The sequence below is a fragment of the Equus quagga genome, chromosome 10 (assembly GCF_021613505.1).
Source record: "Equus quagga isolate Etosha38 chromosome 10, UCLA_HA_Equagga_1.0, whole genome shotgun sequence".
Classification (NCBI taxonomy): domain Eukaryota; kingdom Metazoa; phylum Chordata; class Mammalia; order Perissodactyla; family Equidae; genus Equus; species Equus quagga.
This window is the reverse complement of record NC_060276.1, coordinates 64,171,552-64,190,709: the sequence shown is the minus strand read 5'-3', so window position 1 is coordinate 64,190,709 and position 19,158 is coordinate 64,171,552. Positions and strand designations below refer to the sequence as shown.

At 36.8% G+C, this 19,158-nt stretch overlaps 1 protein-coding gene across 1 annotated transcript in view; it reads left to right on the top strand.

The window, feature by feature from the left end:
- ATP7A (ATPase copper transporting alpha) overlaps window positions 1–19,158 on the top strand; it is a 132,073-nt gene that overhangs the window by 46,129 nt on the left and 66,786 nt on the right. The window contains exon 2 of the mRNA XM_046673056.1: window positions 17,187–17,324. Within this exon, the coding sequence (XP_046529012.1) occupies window positions 17,205–17,324 (120 nt within the window). The 5' untranslated portion in view covers window positions 17,187–17,204. The remainder of the gene's footprint in view (window positions 1–17,186; window positions 17,325–19,158) is intronic.

The window sequence follows — 19,158 nt, the reverse complement described above, 5'->3', positions numbered from 1 at the left end:
ATTGCCCTGGCTAGGACTTCCAATACTATGTTGAATAAAAGTGGTTAGAGTGAGTATCCTTGTCTTGTTCCTGTTCTTAGAGGAAAAGCTTTCAGCTCTTCACCATTGAGTATGATGTTAGCTATGGGCTTGTCATATATGGCCTTTATTATGTTGAGGTAGGTTTCCTCTATACCCGCTTTGTTGAGAGTTTTTCTCATAAAAGGATGTTGAATTTTGTCCAGTGCTTTTTCTGCATCGAGATGATCATATGATTTTTATTCTTCATTTTGTTAATGTGGTGGATCACTACACATGATGTTTTGATAAACATATACATTGTGAAATGACTACCACAATCAAGCTAATTAACATATCTATCACCTCACATAGTTACTTTTATTTTGTTGAGAACAATTAATATCTCTCTTAGCAAATTTCAAGTAAACATATAGTATTGTTAACTATAGTTACCATGCTGTACATTAGACCTCCAGAACTTATTCATCTTGCATAACTGAAACTTTACCCTTTGACCAACGTTTCCCCGTTTCCCCCACTCCCTGGCCCTTGGTAACTACCATTCTAGTCTCTGCTTCTAAGAATTTGGCTTTTCTAGATTCCACATGTAAGTCAGATCATGCAGTTTTTGTCTTTCTGTGTTTGGCTTATTTCACTTTGCATAATGTCCTCCAGGTTCATTCATTTATTTTCCTTTTAAAAATTCTTATAATGAAATAATTTAGGCCTACACAGAGTATACATAAGTGTGTATCCACTACCTAGCCTAAGAAGTTAAACACTACATATATAGTTGAAGCTCACCCTTGTGCTCCAATCGCATCCTTTCCTCCTTCCCCAAACTCCTGAATTTGCAGTTCATCATTCTCATGAACATTTTTATATTTTGACTAACACTGCTGCATATATGTGCATACAAAAACAATATATGGTATTGTTTTATGTTTTTAAAGTTTTGTATCCTTCTGAAACTTTTTTTATTTCTTCAGCTATGTTTATGAAATATATCCACGTTGCTACTTGTAGCTCTAGTTGAGGATTTCTCAACTTCTGTTCTATTGACATTTGGGACCAGAAAATTCTTTGTGTTAGGGACTTTCTTGTCCGTTATAGGATGTTTAGCAGTATCCCCGGCCTCTACCCACTAGATGCCACTTGCACTTCCCCCTCCCGCCCCAGTGGTGATAACCAAAAATGTCTCCAGACGTTGTCAAACATCCCTTTGATGGTAAAATCTCCCCTCTCCCAGTGAGAACCACTATTTTAGTTCATTCATTTTAACTACTGTATCATGTTACATTATATATATGCCACAAACTATTTTTACATTTTCTGGTTGATAGACCTTTATGTTATTTCCAAAGTTTTAACCATTAGGAACACTTGCAGTGAGCGTTCCTGTTCGTGTTTCCTTGTGTACATGTGTGAGTCTTTCTCTAGGGTAACATGCCTAGGAGTGAAAATGTTGAGTTCTAGTATATGTATATATTCAACTCTACCAGATATTGCCAAACAGGTTTCATAATGGTTATACTAATTTATTCTCTCACCAGCTGAATCAGAGAGATCTTATTGCTCCTCATCTTTAGCAACAGTTCGTATTGTCAGATTTTGAAATTTTTGTCCACCTGATGAGTGTAAAGGATATTCATTGTGGTTTTCATTTGTGGCTTTTTTTTATTATCATAGTGATAAAAAATTATCCAGGTAGAACTGTCTCCAAAAAAAGAATTAAATTTTACTGTATAATTTATTAAGAATCCAGAAACCTTTCCCAAATTATGGGGACTAGTTATTTTAGGGGGATTTTAAAATAATGTTTGAGCTTCTGTGATCAGCTTTAAGAAAGTGGTTTTGAGCAATCAGGCTTCATAAGTGTCATGTTTATACTGAGCTTCTGTAGTTTGTTTCCAAACCAGAGATGATGATCTAGTCATAATACTGTTCTTCCTATTAGAAAATGTTATTACCGATGGTGATTACTATCTGTATTTAGGGAGTGGTTCAAAATACTTTAATAACTAGAAATTATTTCCCTCAGTGTTGTTGGATGCTCTTGTTCTCAGAGTCACCTCATCACTAATAGCTGCATGCCAGATATGTTTTTTTATATTGTGATCTCCCAGAAGCATACATTTTTTTCCACACCATATAAAATTGTTTATGCTCTTACTCTCTTTTCTGAGTTGTTTTGCTAAATGCAATGGGAGGTTACAGAAGATGTTCCTGACTTTGTACCTATCTTTGAGACATTTAAAATTCAAAAGATGGACGTAACATATATTACAAAATCAGAGTGTATATATATATATATATATATATATATATATATGTGTGTGTGTGTGTGTGTGTGTGTGTATATATATATGTACATACACACACTCATTATATATATAATAGAGTAGTACCAGAGAGATGGAATTCCTCTGAGGTTTTCCATGTAAAATACAATTTTTTTTTTAAAGATTTTATTTTTTCCTTTTTCTCCCCAAAGCCCCCCGGTACATAGTTGTATATTCTTTGTTGTGGGTCCTTCTAGTTGTGGCATGTGGGACGCCGCCTCAGCGTGGTTCAATGAGCAGTGTCATGTCCGTGCCCAGGATTCAAACCAACAAAACACTGGGCCGCCTGCAGCGGAGTGCGCCAGCTTAACTAATCGCCCACGGGGCCAGCCCCTGTAAAGTACAATTTAAGTAGAGTTTTGAAGGAAAAACACAGGTGAATTATGAAGGGAGAAGAAAATATATATTATTCATAGATGATTTGACGTCCTTAAATCAAGACATACTGGGAAAAGTGGCTGTATTGTAATTTTTATTCGTGTTCAGAAATTCTTTCTTCCTCAATACATACTTCCAGGGTGAATTATCCAGTTACTTAAAAGTGCTTTTCTACTTAACTAAGTCTCTCTCAGTTCCTCAGTAAGCCTGAGAGAGATGCTCCAGTACTTTGGGCTGAGGCATACCCCATAATGAAACTGTATTTCAATTTTACGTTCCTAATTAGCTGGGTAACCTAGCCTTCATCTGCTGAATGTATTGTATTGTATGCTAAGTGTAGTGTATTGTAGTGTATTCCAAAAGTTTGTTACCAATTCTGTTATTTGAACTTGACGTATTCCCATAAAACAATTTAGTCAATTTTGGAAATGTCCCTAGATCAGCCCTAAAAGCCCCCCTTGACCCATAACATATCTGAGCTATGTAGTACTGTATCTGAGTGTTCTGACCTCGAGGCAGGCAGTCGTGCTACCGAAAGAAAGAGGAAGAATCTTTTTTAGGCACAGCTATAACCTTAGGCAAAAGTTTGATAGGATCTGTTTGTTTTCGATGTTCTTCTACTTCCCTTTTCATACCCGTTACTGCTTCCCGGTGCACCTCTCCCTGGCCCATAATGCCTTCGTGCTTGCCTTAAGTACTCCACACCGGACTCTTCACCTGGGCCTGTGAGTTCCCTTCATCTCAAGTATCCTTTGATCACAGTTAGTTGCCTTTCCTGTCCCAACTGGGCTGCTTTTCTCTTGTAGTAACTGATCTTATGTAGGTATTAGGAGGTATAATTCTAGCTATCAGCCCTTTAAACTATCAACGAGGAGTTTGTCTTTTAAAAAAAGAATACAATGTCTGAGGGCCGGCCCCGTGGCCGAGTGGTTAAGTTCGTGTGCTCAGCTTTGGTGGCTCGGGGTTCACCAGTTTGGATCCTGGATGCGGACTTAGCACAACTCATCAAGCCATGCTGTGGCAGGCATCCCACATATAAAATAGAGGAAAATGGGCATGGATGTTAGCTCAGGGCCAGTCTTCCTTAGCAAAAAAGAAGAGAATTGGCGGCAGATGTTAGCTTAGGGCCACTCTTCCTCACAAAAAACAAAAAGGAAAGATTTGCATTAATATAATAATCTCTGTGAAATTTCATGCAGTGGAAAATTCAGGCAGTATTGAGAATTTTTTTTGAGCTAGAGTAGCTAGTTCTAGCTCCTCTAAACTGATTCACTTTTACTATTTCTTCCCTTATTCTACTTATCATTCATTCAAAGATTCAGATTTTGTCTTATTGGCAGTATCTGCTCTGGTTAGAGGAAGGAAGATGGAGTTTCTGAGGGCAGTGACTACTTATTTTTACATATAGATGATTTGTAAATCATAGATTACCAGAATGTAAAAATCTTTGGCAGTGTAGTTCATTAGAGATCATGATTTTTTGACCTTGAATAAAGGCTGATTCAAGTTATTAAAAACAAAAATTAGACAAAATGTACTCTTTTCTATTGAATAGATATTATAAGTCTCTATGTAAAAATAGGTAATAATTTAACACTAAGTTCATAAGAAGAATCACTGGACATAACTGAATTGTTGATTATTGTATTTGGAATAGCTTTAGCTATAACTTTAAAAGTAAATAACACAAATAGACTAATAATTATGAATCTATTCAGATCAAGTCACACTATAAATTACAACTGTTTCATAATTAGTGCTAGTTGAAATTAAGACTGAGAATGGTGGGCCTAGGGATAAATTTTTCTTTAAACTTTTCCAAGATTTTTACATTTTGAAAGTGAATAGGTATGGAAAACAGTATGGAGGTTCCTCAAAAAATTAAAAATAGAACTACCATATGATCCAGAAATTCCATTTCTGGTTATTTATCCAGAGGAAATGGAACCACTATCACCATATTCATTGCACCATCATTTACAATAGCCAGGACATGGAAACAACCTAAGTGTCCATCGACAGATGAATGGACCAAAAAAATGTGGTGTGTGAGTATATATATATATATATGTATATGTACATATATACATATGTATACACACACACACATTTTATTCAGCCATAAAAAAGAAGGAAATCCTGCCACTTGCAACAACATGGATGGACCTTGAGGGCATTATGCTAGTGAAATAAGTCAAACAGAGAAAGACAAATACTGTATGAGCTCACTTATATGTGGAATCTAAAAAAACCAAACTAGTAGATATAGAGAACAGATTGGTGCATTGCCAGAGACAGTGGGTGAAATGGGTGAAGGTGGTCAAAAGGTATAAAATTCCAGTTATAAGATGAATAAGTCATGAGGATGTAATGTACAGCATGGTGACTGTAGTTAACAACACTGTATTGTATATTTGCAAGTTGCTAAGAGAGTAAATCTTAAAAGTTCTGATGACAAGAAAAAAATTTATAACTATGCGTGGTGATGGATATTAACTAAACTTATGGTGCTAATCATTTTGCAATGTATGCATATCTCAAATCATTATGTGGTACACCTAAAACTAATATGATCTTATATGTCAGTTATATCTCAATTAAAACACTGAATAGAGGCAACAAAAGAAAAAATAGGGGCTGGCCCCGTGGCCGAGTGGTTAAGTTCACGCGCTCTGCTGCGGCGGCCCAGGGTTTCACCGGTTCGGATCCTGGGCGCAGACATGGCACCGCTCGTCAGGCCACATTGAAGTGGCATCCCACAGGCCACAACTAGAAGGACCTGCAACTAAGATATACAACTATGTATTGGGGGGGATTTGGGGAGATAAATCAGGAAAAAAAAATAAAAGATTGGCAACAGTTGTTAGCTCAGGTACCAATCTTTAAAAAAAAAAAATAGATACAGTGGACTTTGTCAAAATTGAGAACTTTTGGGACTGGCCCGGTGGCACAGTGGTTAAGTGTGCACATTGTGCTTTGGTGGCCTGGGTTTCACCGGTTCAGATCCCGGGTGTGGACGTGGCACCACTTGGCAAGCCATGCTGTGGTAGGCGTCCCACATATAAAGTAGAGGAAGATGGGCATGGATGTTAGCTCAGGGCCAGTCTTCCGCAGCAAAAAGAGGAGGATTTGCAGCAGATGTTAGCTCAGGGCTGATCTTCCTTGAAAAAAAATAATAAAATTGAGAACTTTTCAGCATCAAAAGACTCAAGAGAATGGGAAGATAACCCACAGAATAGGAGAAAATATTTGGAAATCATATATCTGATAAGACATTAATAACCAGAATGTATAAAGAAAGCCTACAGCTCAATATCAAAAAACCATATTAAAAAATGAATAAAGGGCTTGCATAGACATTTCTCTAAAAAAAGATACACAAACAGCCAATAAGCACATGAAAAGATGTTCAACATCACTAATAACCAGGGAAATGGAAATCAAAATCATAATGAGATACCACTTAACATCTACTAGGATTGTTAAAATAAAAATATCAGATAATAACAAGTGTTGGTGAGGAGACGGAGAAATTGGAACCCTCATCCTCTGCTAGTGGAAATGTAAAATGGTGCAAATGCTTTGGAAAACAGTGTGGCAGTCCCTTAAACAAGTAAACAGTCATCATATGAGCCAGCAGTTTCACTCTTAAGTATTACCCAAGAGAAATGAAAACACAAAAATTTGTACATGAATATTTATAGCCACATTATTCTTAGTAGCCAAAAGGTAGTAGCAACCCAAATGTCCATCAACTGACTAATGGATAAACAAAATGTGTTATATCCATACAATGGAATATTATTCATCTGTAAAAAGGACTGGAAGTACTGACACATCCTAGAACATGGATGAACCTTGAAAACATGCTGAGTGAAAGAAGCCATTCACAAAAGACCACATATTATATGATTCCATTTGTATGAAATGTCCAGAAGAGGAAAATCTATTTAGAGAGCAAGACTAGTGGTTGCCAAGCATTGGGGGTGGGTGCTTAGGAGATGTGATAGGTAAAGGGTACAGGGCTTCTTTTTGAGGTGATGAAAATGTTCTAAAATTGACTGTGGTGATGGTTGCACATATCTCTGAATATAGTAACACCTGTTGAATTCTACACCTTAAATGTGTGAATTTTATTAAATGTGAAATATATTTCAATAAAACTGTTCAAACAATGGTGCTGGGAGAACTGGACATCCACATATAAAAGAATGTAAGTTGGATCCCTACTGCACACCATGTACAACTGTGAACTCAAAATGGATGTAAAGACCTAAGTGTAAGAGCTGAAACTACCAAACTCTTAGAAGAAAACATAGAAGTAAATCTTCTATTATTGCTTTTAATATGTCAATGGTTTCTTAGATATGACACCAAAAACAGAAGCAACAAAAGAAAAAATAGATAAATTGGACTTCATAATAATTGAAAGTTTTTGTATTTCAATGAATGCCATCAAGAAAGTGAAAACAATGAAGTACAGATACATTCCACATAGTGTTAAACCTTGAAAATATTATGCCAAGGGAAAGAATTCCAGACACAAAACCATGTATTGAATGAATCCATTTTTACGAAATGACCAGTATAGGCAAATCCGGAGAGATAGAAAGTAGGTTTGTGTTTGCCAGGGGCCCTGAGTGGAGGGGACTGGGGAGTGACTGCGGATGGGTGTGGGGCCTCTTTTAGGGGTAATGAAAATGTTCTGCAATTACATAGTAATTATGGTTACACATCTTTGTGAATATTACTGAAAACCACTGAACTGTATACCTTATAAGGGTGAATTTTATAGTGTGTAAATTCTCTCTCAAAAAAGAATATATATACTGAAAAAGTGTATGCTGAAAACCAATTAACATTTGAAAATAAATTATCCCCGAGAAACTTCTGTGGTTTTAGATATTTGGAAATTATATTGGTGGTGCAGTTGTTCAAAGTTCCACAGAAACCAGTGGAAGAAGTGAGGAGTCTACTGATCATCTTGCTTTGTTAGGAGCAGAGGGCGTGGCTCAGCAGGAGTTTCTGTTTGTTTCTCTGAGCTTAGCAAAGCTAAAATGATGTAGTAATTGTTTTTATATCATTGGGAATAAATTAATTGCAAAGAAATATGTTAGTTTACATAGTTTTTAAGTAAATTTTATTTATTTTGAATTGCTTTTATATTCTCCTAATTCAAAATGCAAAAGTTTCCTCTTGCCTCAACCTCCAACCCCCTACCCTCTTTTTCTCCCAGGAGGTAACTGATGTTACCAATTTTTTGTGACTCCTTCTAGAGATATTTTTACATAGTGCTTTGATTTTTCTTTTAAAAATTCTATTTTGTAGTTAAGCGTTTTTAAAAGAAATGACTTTTGGGGGAAAATGGAGTCAATGTAAATTATGGTATTTTTAAACCCGCTTTTGAGTTCTGTAGTTGGCCATTGTTAATTTTGGCAAATTAGTCTTAAAGAAACATTTTGATATCTTTGATTTTTGATTATGGTCACACAGCAGAATCTTTATACAAGGGCAAGGAAACCCCCTAATGAATATTGGATAAGTATTACCGGACCCAAGACTTGTATTTTTATTTCTACTTCAATTCTGGGATACTGTCTTAATAATTGGTTGTTTCCTGCCCTTCTTCTTTTCCCTCGAAACTGGTTTGGGTGACACTTTTACTTTTACTTCAGTATTCTTCTTCTCTTTCTTTTACAAAACTTGATATTTTCTATGTAATTTGCAATCTTTGCAAGACAAATGTAAATTCTTGGCACTGAGCTAATATATTCTTCCAAATGTAATTTTTCTTATAGAATTCAAAATATTCTAATTAACACCCTCTAATTTATCAAAACATGAATAATCTATGGTGGCGACGGGTCTCAGGGTAGGCTGCCCCAAAATATGCCAAAGTGGCATTTTTATTATTTTGAATTAAAGTTACTTGAAAAAAAGCCAGTGCATCAAGAACACTCTGACCCTCCTTTGTTCCCCTGAAAACAGGAAACAAAGCTCCCATGGGAAGGTATCCTCCCCATGCCGGGAGGGTGGAGGGCATCCTTATCGCTGGAGATAGGGAGTTCCGGGCACAGGAAGCTGTATAAACAAACTTTATTACTCTTCATTAATTTGCTACCCCAAGCAGAAACCCTTGGTTTTGTCAACTCTTCACAAATAATTGTTTCTTTGTCTAAAAAAGTATGTAAACAGCCTGCTTTGGTCAATTCGTGGGTCCCATTTCTATGAGACCTCCGTATGTACGAATTAAAAATTTTTTTCCTGTTAATGTCATGTGTCAATTTAATTATTAGATGAGCCAAAAGAGCTCAAGAGGGGTGGGAGGGAAATTTCTCCCTCCCCATCAGTGCTCTAAGAGAGGCCTTCAGATATGCATTGGGAAGTCTCTTTATTTTTTCCTGAATAATTTCTTAAGCCTGATTCTGGTGCTGTTTTTATCATAATCATTTCACAGTAGCTTCTAAACAAGAGTTTTATAGAAATATGTTATTTTTTGTTTCTTTTCTTATAATTGGTTTAGTTTAATTTTCTTTATTCCCCTCTTCTCTCTACTGTTTTGGAAGCTACACGTTCTATTTCCAGTCTCCTATCAGTTACCCTTAAATTTCTTTTCTTTGTTACAAATTTTTTTTATTGAGTTCATAATAGTCTACAACGTTGTGAAATTTCACTTGTACGTTATTAATTATCCGTCACCATATGAGTGTGCCCCTTTACCCCTGTGCCCACCCCCAGCACCCTTCCCCCGGCAATGACTGAACTGTTCTCTTTGTCCATGTGTTTATCTTCTACATATGAGTGAAATCATATGGTGTTTGTCATTCTCCATCTGGCTTATTTTTCTTAGTGTAATACTCTCCAGGTCCATCCATGTTGTTGCAAATGGATGATTTTGTTTTTTCCTGTCTGAGTAGTATTCCATTGTGTACATATACCACATTGTTGTCATTCAATCATCAGTCAGTGGGCGCTTGGATTGCTTCCACATCTTGGCTATTGTGCATAGTGCTGCAGTGAACATAGGGGTGCATAAGTCTCTTTGAATTGTTGATTTCAAGTTCTTTGGATAAATACCCAGTAGTGGGATAGCTGGATCATATGGTATTTCTATTTTTAGTTTTTTGAGGAAGCTCCATACTGTTTTCCATAGTGGCTGCACCAGTTTGCATTCCCACCAGCAGTGTATGAGGGTTCCCTTTTCTCCACAACCTCTCCAACATTTGTTATTTTTAGTCTTAGTGATTATAGCCATTTTAACAGGTGTAAGGTAGTATCTTAGTGTAGTTTTGATATGCATTTCCCTGATGATTAGTGATGTTGAACATCTTTTCCATGTGTTTAATGGCCGTCTGTATATCTTCATTTGAAAAATGTCTGTGCATGTCCTCTGCCTGTTTTTTGATCGGGTTGTTTGTTTTTTTGTTGTTCAGTTGTGTGAGTTCCTTATATATTATGGAGATTAACCCCTTGTCAGATATATGATTTGCAAATATTTTTTCCTAGCTGGTGACTTGTTGTTTTGTTTTGATCCTAGTTTCTTTTGCCTTGCAGAAGCTCCTTAGTCTGATGAAATCCCACTTGTTTGTTTTTTCTTATGTTTCCCTTGTCAGAGAAAGCATGGTATTTGAAAAGATCCTTTTAGGATCGAGGTCAAAGAGTGTACTACCTATATTTTCTTCCAGAAGTTGTATAGTTTCAGGTCTTACCTTCAAGTCTTTGATCCATTTTGAGTTTCTTTTTGTGTATGGTGTAAGATAATGGTCTACTTTGATTCTTTTGCATGTGGCTGTCCAGTTTTCCCAACACCATTTATTGAAGAGACTGTCTTTTCTCTAGTGTATGTTCTTGGCTCCTTTGTCGAAGATTAGCTGTCTGTAGATGTGTGGTTTTATTTCTGGGCTTTCAATTCTGTTCCATTGATGTGTGTGCCTGTTTTTGTACCAGTACCATGTCGTTTTGATTACTGTAACTTTGTGGTACATTTTGAAATCAGGGATTGTGATGCCTCCAGCTTTGTTCTTTTTTCTCAGGGTTGCTTTAGCTATTTGGGGTCTTTTTTGCCCCATATGAAGTTTAGGATTCTTAGTTCTATTTCCATGAAGAATGTCATTGAGATTCTTTTTTTTTAAAATTTTTTTAAAGATTTTATTTTTTTCCTTTTTCTCCCCAAAGCCCCCCAGTACATAGTTGTGTATTCTTCGTTGTGGGTCATTCTAGTTGTAGCATGTGGGACGCTGCCTCAGCGTGGTTTGATGAGCAGTGCCGTGTCCACGCCCAGGACTCGAACCAACGAAACACTGGGCCGCCTGCAGCGGAGCGCGCGAACTTAACCACTCGGCCATGGGGCCAGCCCCTGTCATTGAGATTCTGATTGGGATTGCACTGAATCTGTAGATTGCTTTGGGTAGTATGGACATCTTAACCGTATTTATTCTTCTCATCCATGTGCATGGAATCTCTTTTAATTTCTTTATGTAATCATCGATTTCTTTCAATAATGTCTTATAGTTTTCATTGTATAGGTCTTTTACCTCCTTGGTTAAATTTATTCCTAGATATTTTATTCTTTTTGTTGCAGTTGTAAATGGGATTGCATTCCTGACTTCTTTCTACTAGTTCGACACTGGTGTATAGAAATGCAACTGATTTTTGTAAGTTGATTTTGCACCCTACAGCTTTGCTGTAGTTGTTGATTATTTCTAATAGTTTTCTGATGGATTCTTTAGGGTTTTCTCTATATAAAATCATGTCATCTGCAAACAGAGACTTTCACTTCTTCATTGCCTATTATGGTTCCTTTTATTCCTTTTTCTTGCCTAATTGCTCTTGCTAAAACCTCCAGTACTGTGTGAATAACATTGGTGAGAGTGTGCACCCTTGTCTTGTTCCTGTTCTCAGAGGGATGGCATTCAGTTTTTTCCAGTTGAATATGATGTTGGTTGTGGGTTTGTCACACATGACCTTTACTATGCTGAGATAATTTCCTTCTATCCCCATTTTGTTGAGACTTTTTTTTAATGATAAATGGCTCTTAGATCTTTTCAGATGCTTTCTCTGCATCTCTTGAGATGATCATGTGATTTTTATTCCTCATTTTGTTAATGTGGTGTATCACATTGATTGATTTGTGGATGTTGAACCATCCCTGTGTTCCTGGTATGCATCCCACTTGATCATGGTGTATGATCTTTTTGATGTATTGCTGTATTTCGGTTGCCAATATTTTGTTGTGGATTTTTGCCTTGATGTTCATCAGCGATATTGGCCTGTAGTTTTCCTTTTTTGTCTTGTCCTTGTCAGCCTTTGGTATCAGGGTGATGTTGGCTTCATAGAATGTATTAGGAAGTGTTCTGTCTTCCCTAACTTTTTGGAATAGTTTGAGAAGGATAAGTATTAAATTCTCTTTGAATGTTTGGTAGAATTAACCAGGGAATCCATCTGGTCCTGGACTTTTATTTTTTGGGATGCTTCTGATTACTCTTTCAATCTGTTTACTTGTGATTGATCTATTCAGATTATCTATTTCTTCTTGATTCAGCTTTGAGAGGTTGTAAGAGTCTAAGAATTTATCCATTTCTTCTAGATTTTGCAATCTGTTGGCAAATAGTTTTTCATAGTATTCTCTTAGAGTCCTTTGTGTTTCTGTGGTATCCACTATGATTTCTTCTCTTTTGTTTATAAGTTTATCTGAGCTTTCTCTCTTTTTTTCTTTGTTAAGTCTGACTAGAGGTTTGTCAGTTTTGTTTATCTTATCAAAGAACCAGTTCTTTGTTTCATTAATCCTTTCTACTGTCTTTTTTGTTTCAATTGCATTTATTTCTGCTCTGATTTTTATTATTTCCCTCCTTCTGCTTTGTTTGGGCTTTGTTTATTCTTGTTTTTCTAATTCAGTTAGGTGTAGTTTGAGATTGTTTGGGATTTTTCTTGTTTGTTAGGATGAGCCTGTATTGCAGTGATTTTCCTTCTTAGTACTGCTTTTGCTGCATCCCATATGAGTTGGTATGGTATGTTTTCATTTTCATTTGTCTCCAGATATTTTTTGATTTCTCCTTTAATTTCTTCAGTGATCCATTAGTTGTTCAGTAGCATGTTGTTTAGTCTCCATATCTTTGTCCTTTTCCCAGCGTTCTTCTTGTAGTTAATTTCTAGTTTCATAGCATTGTGGTCGGAAAAGATGCTTGTTATTATTTCAATCTTCTTAAATTTATTGACGGTTGCCTTGTTTCCCAGCATATGATCTGTCTTTGACAGTGTTCCATGTGCACTTGAGAAGAATGTGTATTCTGCTGTTTTTGGATAGAGTGTTCGATATATAACTATTAAGTCCATCTGATGTAGTTTTTCATTTAATTCCACTGTTTCCTTGGTGACTTTCTGTCTGGATGATCTATCCATTGATGTCAGTGGAGTGTTGAGTTCCCCTACTATTATTGTGTTGTTGTTAATGTCTCCTTTTAGATTTGTTAATAGTTGCTTTATGTACTTTGGTGCTCCTCTGTTGGGTACATATATATTTATAAGTGTTACGTCTTCTTGGTAGAGTATCCCTTTGATCATTATATACTGCCCCTTTTTGTCTCTCTTTATCTCTCTTCTTGAAGTCTACTTTGTATAAGTATGGCAACACCTACTTTCTTTTGTTTGCAATTAGCTTGTAGTATCGTCATCCATCTCTTCATTCTAAGTCTGTGTTTGTCATTGGAGCTGAGGTGTGTTTCCTGGAGGCAGCATATTGTTGGGTCTTGTTTTTTAATCCATCTCACCACTCTGTGTCTTTTTATTGGAGAATTCACTCCATTTACATTTAGACTGATTTTTGATGAGGGCTTAATGCTACCATTTTTTGCTTGTTTTCCAGTTCTCGTGCATTTCCTTTGTTTCCTGTCCTGTGTATTTTGGACTACCAATTCAGTTAGGTAGTTTTTTATGCTGGATTTCTTAGTTTTCTCTTTATTTGTCATTTGTGTCTCTGTTTTACTTTTTTGTTTAGTGGTTACAGTGAGGTTTGTATGCCAGATCTCGTAGATGAGATAGTCCAATTTCTGATGACCTCTTGTTTCCTTAGACTAAGCTGATTCAGTTCCTTTCCTCTTCCCCTGCTAAGTTGTTTTTGTCACATCTTATTCCATCTTGTGTCGTGAGTTTGTGGTTAAAATGACAAGCTTTTCTTTGTTTTTGGTGTTTTCCTTCCCTTTATCTTTAATGTTTTACTTGAGTATTTGCTAAACTGATCTGATGGATAGCTACAATTTTCTGATTTTGTCTACCTATTTATCTCCTTACTCAGGGCTTTATAACTCTTTGCTTCTTTTTTTCCAGTATGAGGGTCCTCTTGAGGATTTATTGTAGGGAGGATCTTGTGGCAATGAACTCCCTTAGCTTTTGCTTATCTGGGATAGTTTTTATTTCTCAATTATATCTGAAGGATATTTTTGCTGGATAGAGTATTCTTGGCTGAAAGTTTTTGTCTTTCAAAGATTCAAATATGTCATTCCACTCTATCCTAGCTTGTAAGGTTTCTACTGAAAGCCTGATAGGGTTTCCTTTGTAAGTTATTTTCTTCTGACTTGCTGCCCATAGTATTTTTTTCTTTCTCAGTGATTTTATTTTTGCCAGCTTCACTACAATATGCCTTGCAGTAGGTCTTTTTACATTGAGATAGTTAGGAGATCTGATAGCCTCTTTTATGTGGATGTCCATCTCCTTCCCCAGGTTTGGGAAGTTCTCCACTTATTTCTTTGAACAAGCTTTCTGCTCCATTCTCCTCTTCTCCCTCTTGAATACCTATAATCCTTATGTTGCATTTTCTAATTGAATTGGATATTTCTTGGAGACTTTCTTCATTTCTTTTTAGTCTTAGTTTTCTCTCCTCCTCCATCTGAAGCATTTCTATATTTTTATCCTCAATGTTGCTGATTCCTTCCTTCATGATATCAGCTCTGCTGTTCAGGCAATCCATATTCTGCTTTATCTTACCCATTGTGCTTTTCATCTCCAGTATTTCTGATTGGTTTTACTTTATAGTTTCAATCTCTTAAGTGAAGTAGCTCCTGAACTCGTTGAATTGTCTATCTGCATTCTCTTAACTTGTTGAGTTTTTTAATGATAGCTATTTTGAATTCTCCATCATTTAGATTATAGATTTCTGTGTCTTCATGATTGATTTCTGGGTGATTGTCATTTTCTTTCCGGTCTGGAGATTTAATATATTTTTTCATACTGCTAGGCGGCATGGATTTGTGCTTCCACATTGTAGTAGTATTTGATCACTGCTTCCACCTGTCGCTACTGGGTGAGAGTCAAGAGCTGCATATTCTGAGCCCGCTGTGATCCATGGGACAGCTCCCAGATGCTGGGCCTGGGCCCCAGGTTGGGGGGAGGGGTGCTTTCTTTCTCCTGCCCAACCTTGGGGGCTTCTCAGTTTGCCCTTGCTATCTGCTCTCCTGAGGTGTTGGCTTGATGAAGACACCCCTGCAATAGCTAGTCACCTCTGTGGGAGGCTTTCCCCTGGGCTGCGAGGGACCTCGGATATCTATGGTGTTCCTGCAGAGGGCCACTGCTCCCTCCCTGCTTTCCTCTCAGAGGCTGTGCACAATCCCTGGGTTGCTGTCCTTTGAGGAGGAAGAGAAGCATTCTCTTACCTCATTCCACTTCCTTGGTGGGGGACCTCCAGCACCTCCACCTTCCTATGTATGGCTGTGTGGGTCTCTGAGACATCTTTTGTGTTGTGTGATGTCCTCTGTTGGAATATGAATGTCCTTTTCATTGTATCTTTGAGGGGAGAGTTTATGGGGAAAGCTCACTCCACCATAATGCTGATGTCACCCTCACCCTTAAAGTTTTAACATGTTATTCTTAACAAAATCTAAGGTTTATCTCTTTCTCTGTATACATTCTAGACAAGACCAAAGATCTTAGAATGCCTCAAGTACAAACTCATATCCATCTTATTGTATTCTAGTATTTCAGGTCCATCATGCTTTTGTGTGCATATGTATGTGTGTCTTTGTCTGTGTTTGAATAGATAATAAATTCTCGTGGTACAAAATTCAAAGGATACAAAAGAGGCTAGATATTAATTGTTCTCACCGCAAAAAAATGATAATTAAGTGATGTGATAGAGATGTTTGCTAACAGTGATAATCATATTGCAGTATATAAATGTATCAAACCAACACACTGTACACCTTAAACTTACACAATGTTTTATGTCAGTTATATCTAAATTTAAAAAAGTACAAAATTTTATACACTGATAATTCTTTTTTCACCTTATTTCCTACCCTATTCCCACTCAGTTCCCCTCACCATGTTCCATAGGATATATTAGGTTGATCTGTATGAAATTGCCAATATTCGACTATTTTGATATGCAACAATGGCAATTTCATTTGGTTCAAACCAATATCAGTGAAAAAAGCAGACTCCTGCCTTCATGGAATTTTCATTCTGGTAGGAAGTATAATCATTAATTATTTCAGTGTAACAAATTACCCTAAAATTTAGTGGCTCAAAACATTTATTATCTCACAGTTTCTGTGGGTCATGAATTTTGGAGTAATTTAGCTGGATGGTTCAGACTCAGGGTCTCATGAGGTTGTAGTCAATATGTCAGCTGGGGTTGCAGGCATCTAGAGGCTTAACTGAGTCTGAAGGATCAGCTTCCAAGATGGTTCACTCATCTGGCTGTTGGCAGGAGGCTTCAGGTCTTTGCTGGTTGACAGGAGGCCTCAATTTCTTGTCACATGAATCTCTCCATAAGGCTGCTTGAATGTCCTCATGACATGGCAGATTGCTTCCTGCAGATCGGGTAATTCAAGAGAGAGGACAAGAAGGAAGCCACAAGGACTTTTTCCCTCTTTCCCGTAGTGCCTTTTATGACCTAGTCTTGGAAATCACACCTTGTCGCTTCCACCATGTTCTAGTTGTTGGAAGCAAGTCACTGAGTCCAGGCCACACTCAAGGGGAAAGGAGTTAAATTCCACTTCTTGAAGGAAGGAATAGGGAAGAATTTGTGAATACATTTTAAAACCACCACAGGAAGTCAGATGATAAGGAATAAACATAATCAGTAAATTATGGAGTATATTAAAAGGTGATAAGTTCTACGAAGAAAAGAAAAAAGTAGAGCAGAGATAAGGGGAATCAGAGTATGTGCATGTGGAAGGGATGTGGGTTGCAATTTTAAACAGGGTGGTCAGTGTATGACACATTAAAAAGGTTAGATTTGAGTAAAGAGCTGAAAGAGGTGAAGACATTTGCTAAGCAGATATCTGGAAGAAGAAAGTCCGAAACCAAAGGAATAGCTAAAGCAAAGGCCCCAAGGTGGGAGTAAAATGAGGTGAGAGTACAGAATGCTGACCATATCTTTTTAGAGGTATATTTTCAATTGGGGAGGTGGGGAGAAAGTTGAGGAAGAATTATTTTCATGGCAGAAATTAATGAGTTCATTGTTTCTAATAGGAATGTAAAGAAAGCAAAATGGATCCAAGTGTGGATGTGAATTCTGTCACCATCTCTGTTGAGGGGATGACGTGTAGTTCCTGTGTTTGGACGATTGAGCAGCAGATTGGAAAACTGAGTGGTGTCCATCACATTAAAGTAAGTTACTCTTTGGAAATTAGTGAAGTCAAATGCTATTATTTGGAATTCTTCTAACACTGAAAGAGAAGCAGACACGCTGACACATTTGGCAATAAAGGCTATCATACTTCTAACCCTAAAGCTAAATAAGGTTTTTTTTGGCCCATTCACTTCTCTTTTTATAAACAAATAAGAAATTATGTATTTTTTCAATTTAAAAACATCTGAAGATGGAATCTTGGCATTATTATAGTTGTATATTTATAGATTTATGTTTTGTAAGTATATAGATGCTGATAGACTTTTTATTACTCTTAATTTCATACTGAACTAAAATATATGTTCTCTGAGAAAGGGTTGTGGGATGTCTTTCTCTTTTTTAGCATGTCAATTATTATGTTAAATAATAATGTAATCTTCCTTAAGCATATGCACACAAGTTGTAACAGCACTTTCTAAACATTTTCACTTGAGTAATTACAAAAATAAAATTGACTTTTGTTAGACCATCTTAACACATTCTTGCTATAATTCATCTCAGAATCTTACTTAGTAAAAAAGAGTAGTTTATCTGTATATTCTTTCTGCAATGAACATGAATTATTAATATAACTATTATAAATAAATAAGAAAAGGTAAGCAGCATTGTTTAGCACCTTCTAAACACAAGAACCAAAAGTACCAAAGTCAACACAAGACTACCCCAAAGGAAACATAATGATACCATGCCCCCTCATATCCTGTAAAATCTATACTCGAATGTTTCCTGTGCTCATTTTTTGACATAGGCCTAGTATGTTAAAGCTGCAAGGGGTCTTAGATATGACTTAAATAGTCTAACCCCCTCATTTTACAGATCAGATCAGCAGACTGAAGCCCAGATAATGAAGTCACTTGTGCTAAATTACACAGCTACCTAACACCAAAGCAAAACTAGAACTCAAGTACCATGATTCTTGGGCCAGTGTATTTTCTGGTCATACATTGTCTACAGATGCATTTTAATTTGCATATAGTTCTCAAACTTGGCATCTCCAATTTATTCTCTCATGTAACTTTTGAAAAAAGCAGCCTGGTATTTCATCATAAAGGTGCCTTCTACTACCAAATTGCTGTTTAGCTCTGTATCACTAGTCTATAAATTCTCCTCAGAATAATTCTAGTATTTCTGAGTATGAGAAACCTTGAATTATGTTTTACTTGTCATTATCTTTTTATTTCCATGTTCATAAAATTGGGTTTGATTTTAAAGCCTTTGGAGTAAAAAACAATGTTTTGATTAATCTTTATGCTATAGTCGAGGTTTCTCAACCTCAGCACTGTTGACATTTTGGCCTGGATAATTCTTTGTTGTGGAGGGCTGTTCTATGCCTTGGAGCCTTCGAGGATGGTTCGCAGCATCCCTGGCCTCTACCTACCAGATGCCAGTAGCCTCTCCTCCCACTTGTGACAACCAAAAATGTTTCCAAACATTGCCAAATGTCCCCAGGGGGCAAAATTGCCCCCAGTTGAGAATCAGTGTTATGGTCTCTTCTCAGAGAACCTACCAGACACCCTTTGGCTATTAGTTAATATTTGATGATGGTGAATTGATTGATCGAATAGGCTCAATCGCCCCTTTCTCTTTATATTAGCTTCCTATGGGTCTTTTTGCCAGTGACAGGTATAGTGAGCAGTGGTTCTCAAAACGCAGCGTGAGAATCCCCTAGAGGCTTGGGAAACATGAATTGCTGGGTCCCACCCCCAGAGTTTAAATTTAAAACCCAGTGAAATCTAAATTTAACCAGATGTCCTGCATTTTTATTTGCTAAATCTGGTAACCCTACTTTGAAGTCATCTTTCCCCCTTACTT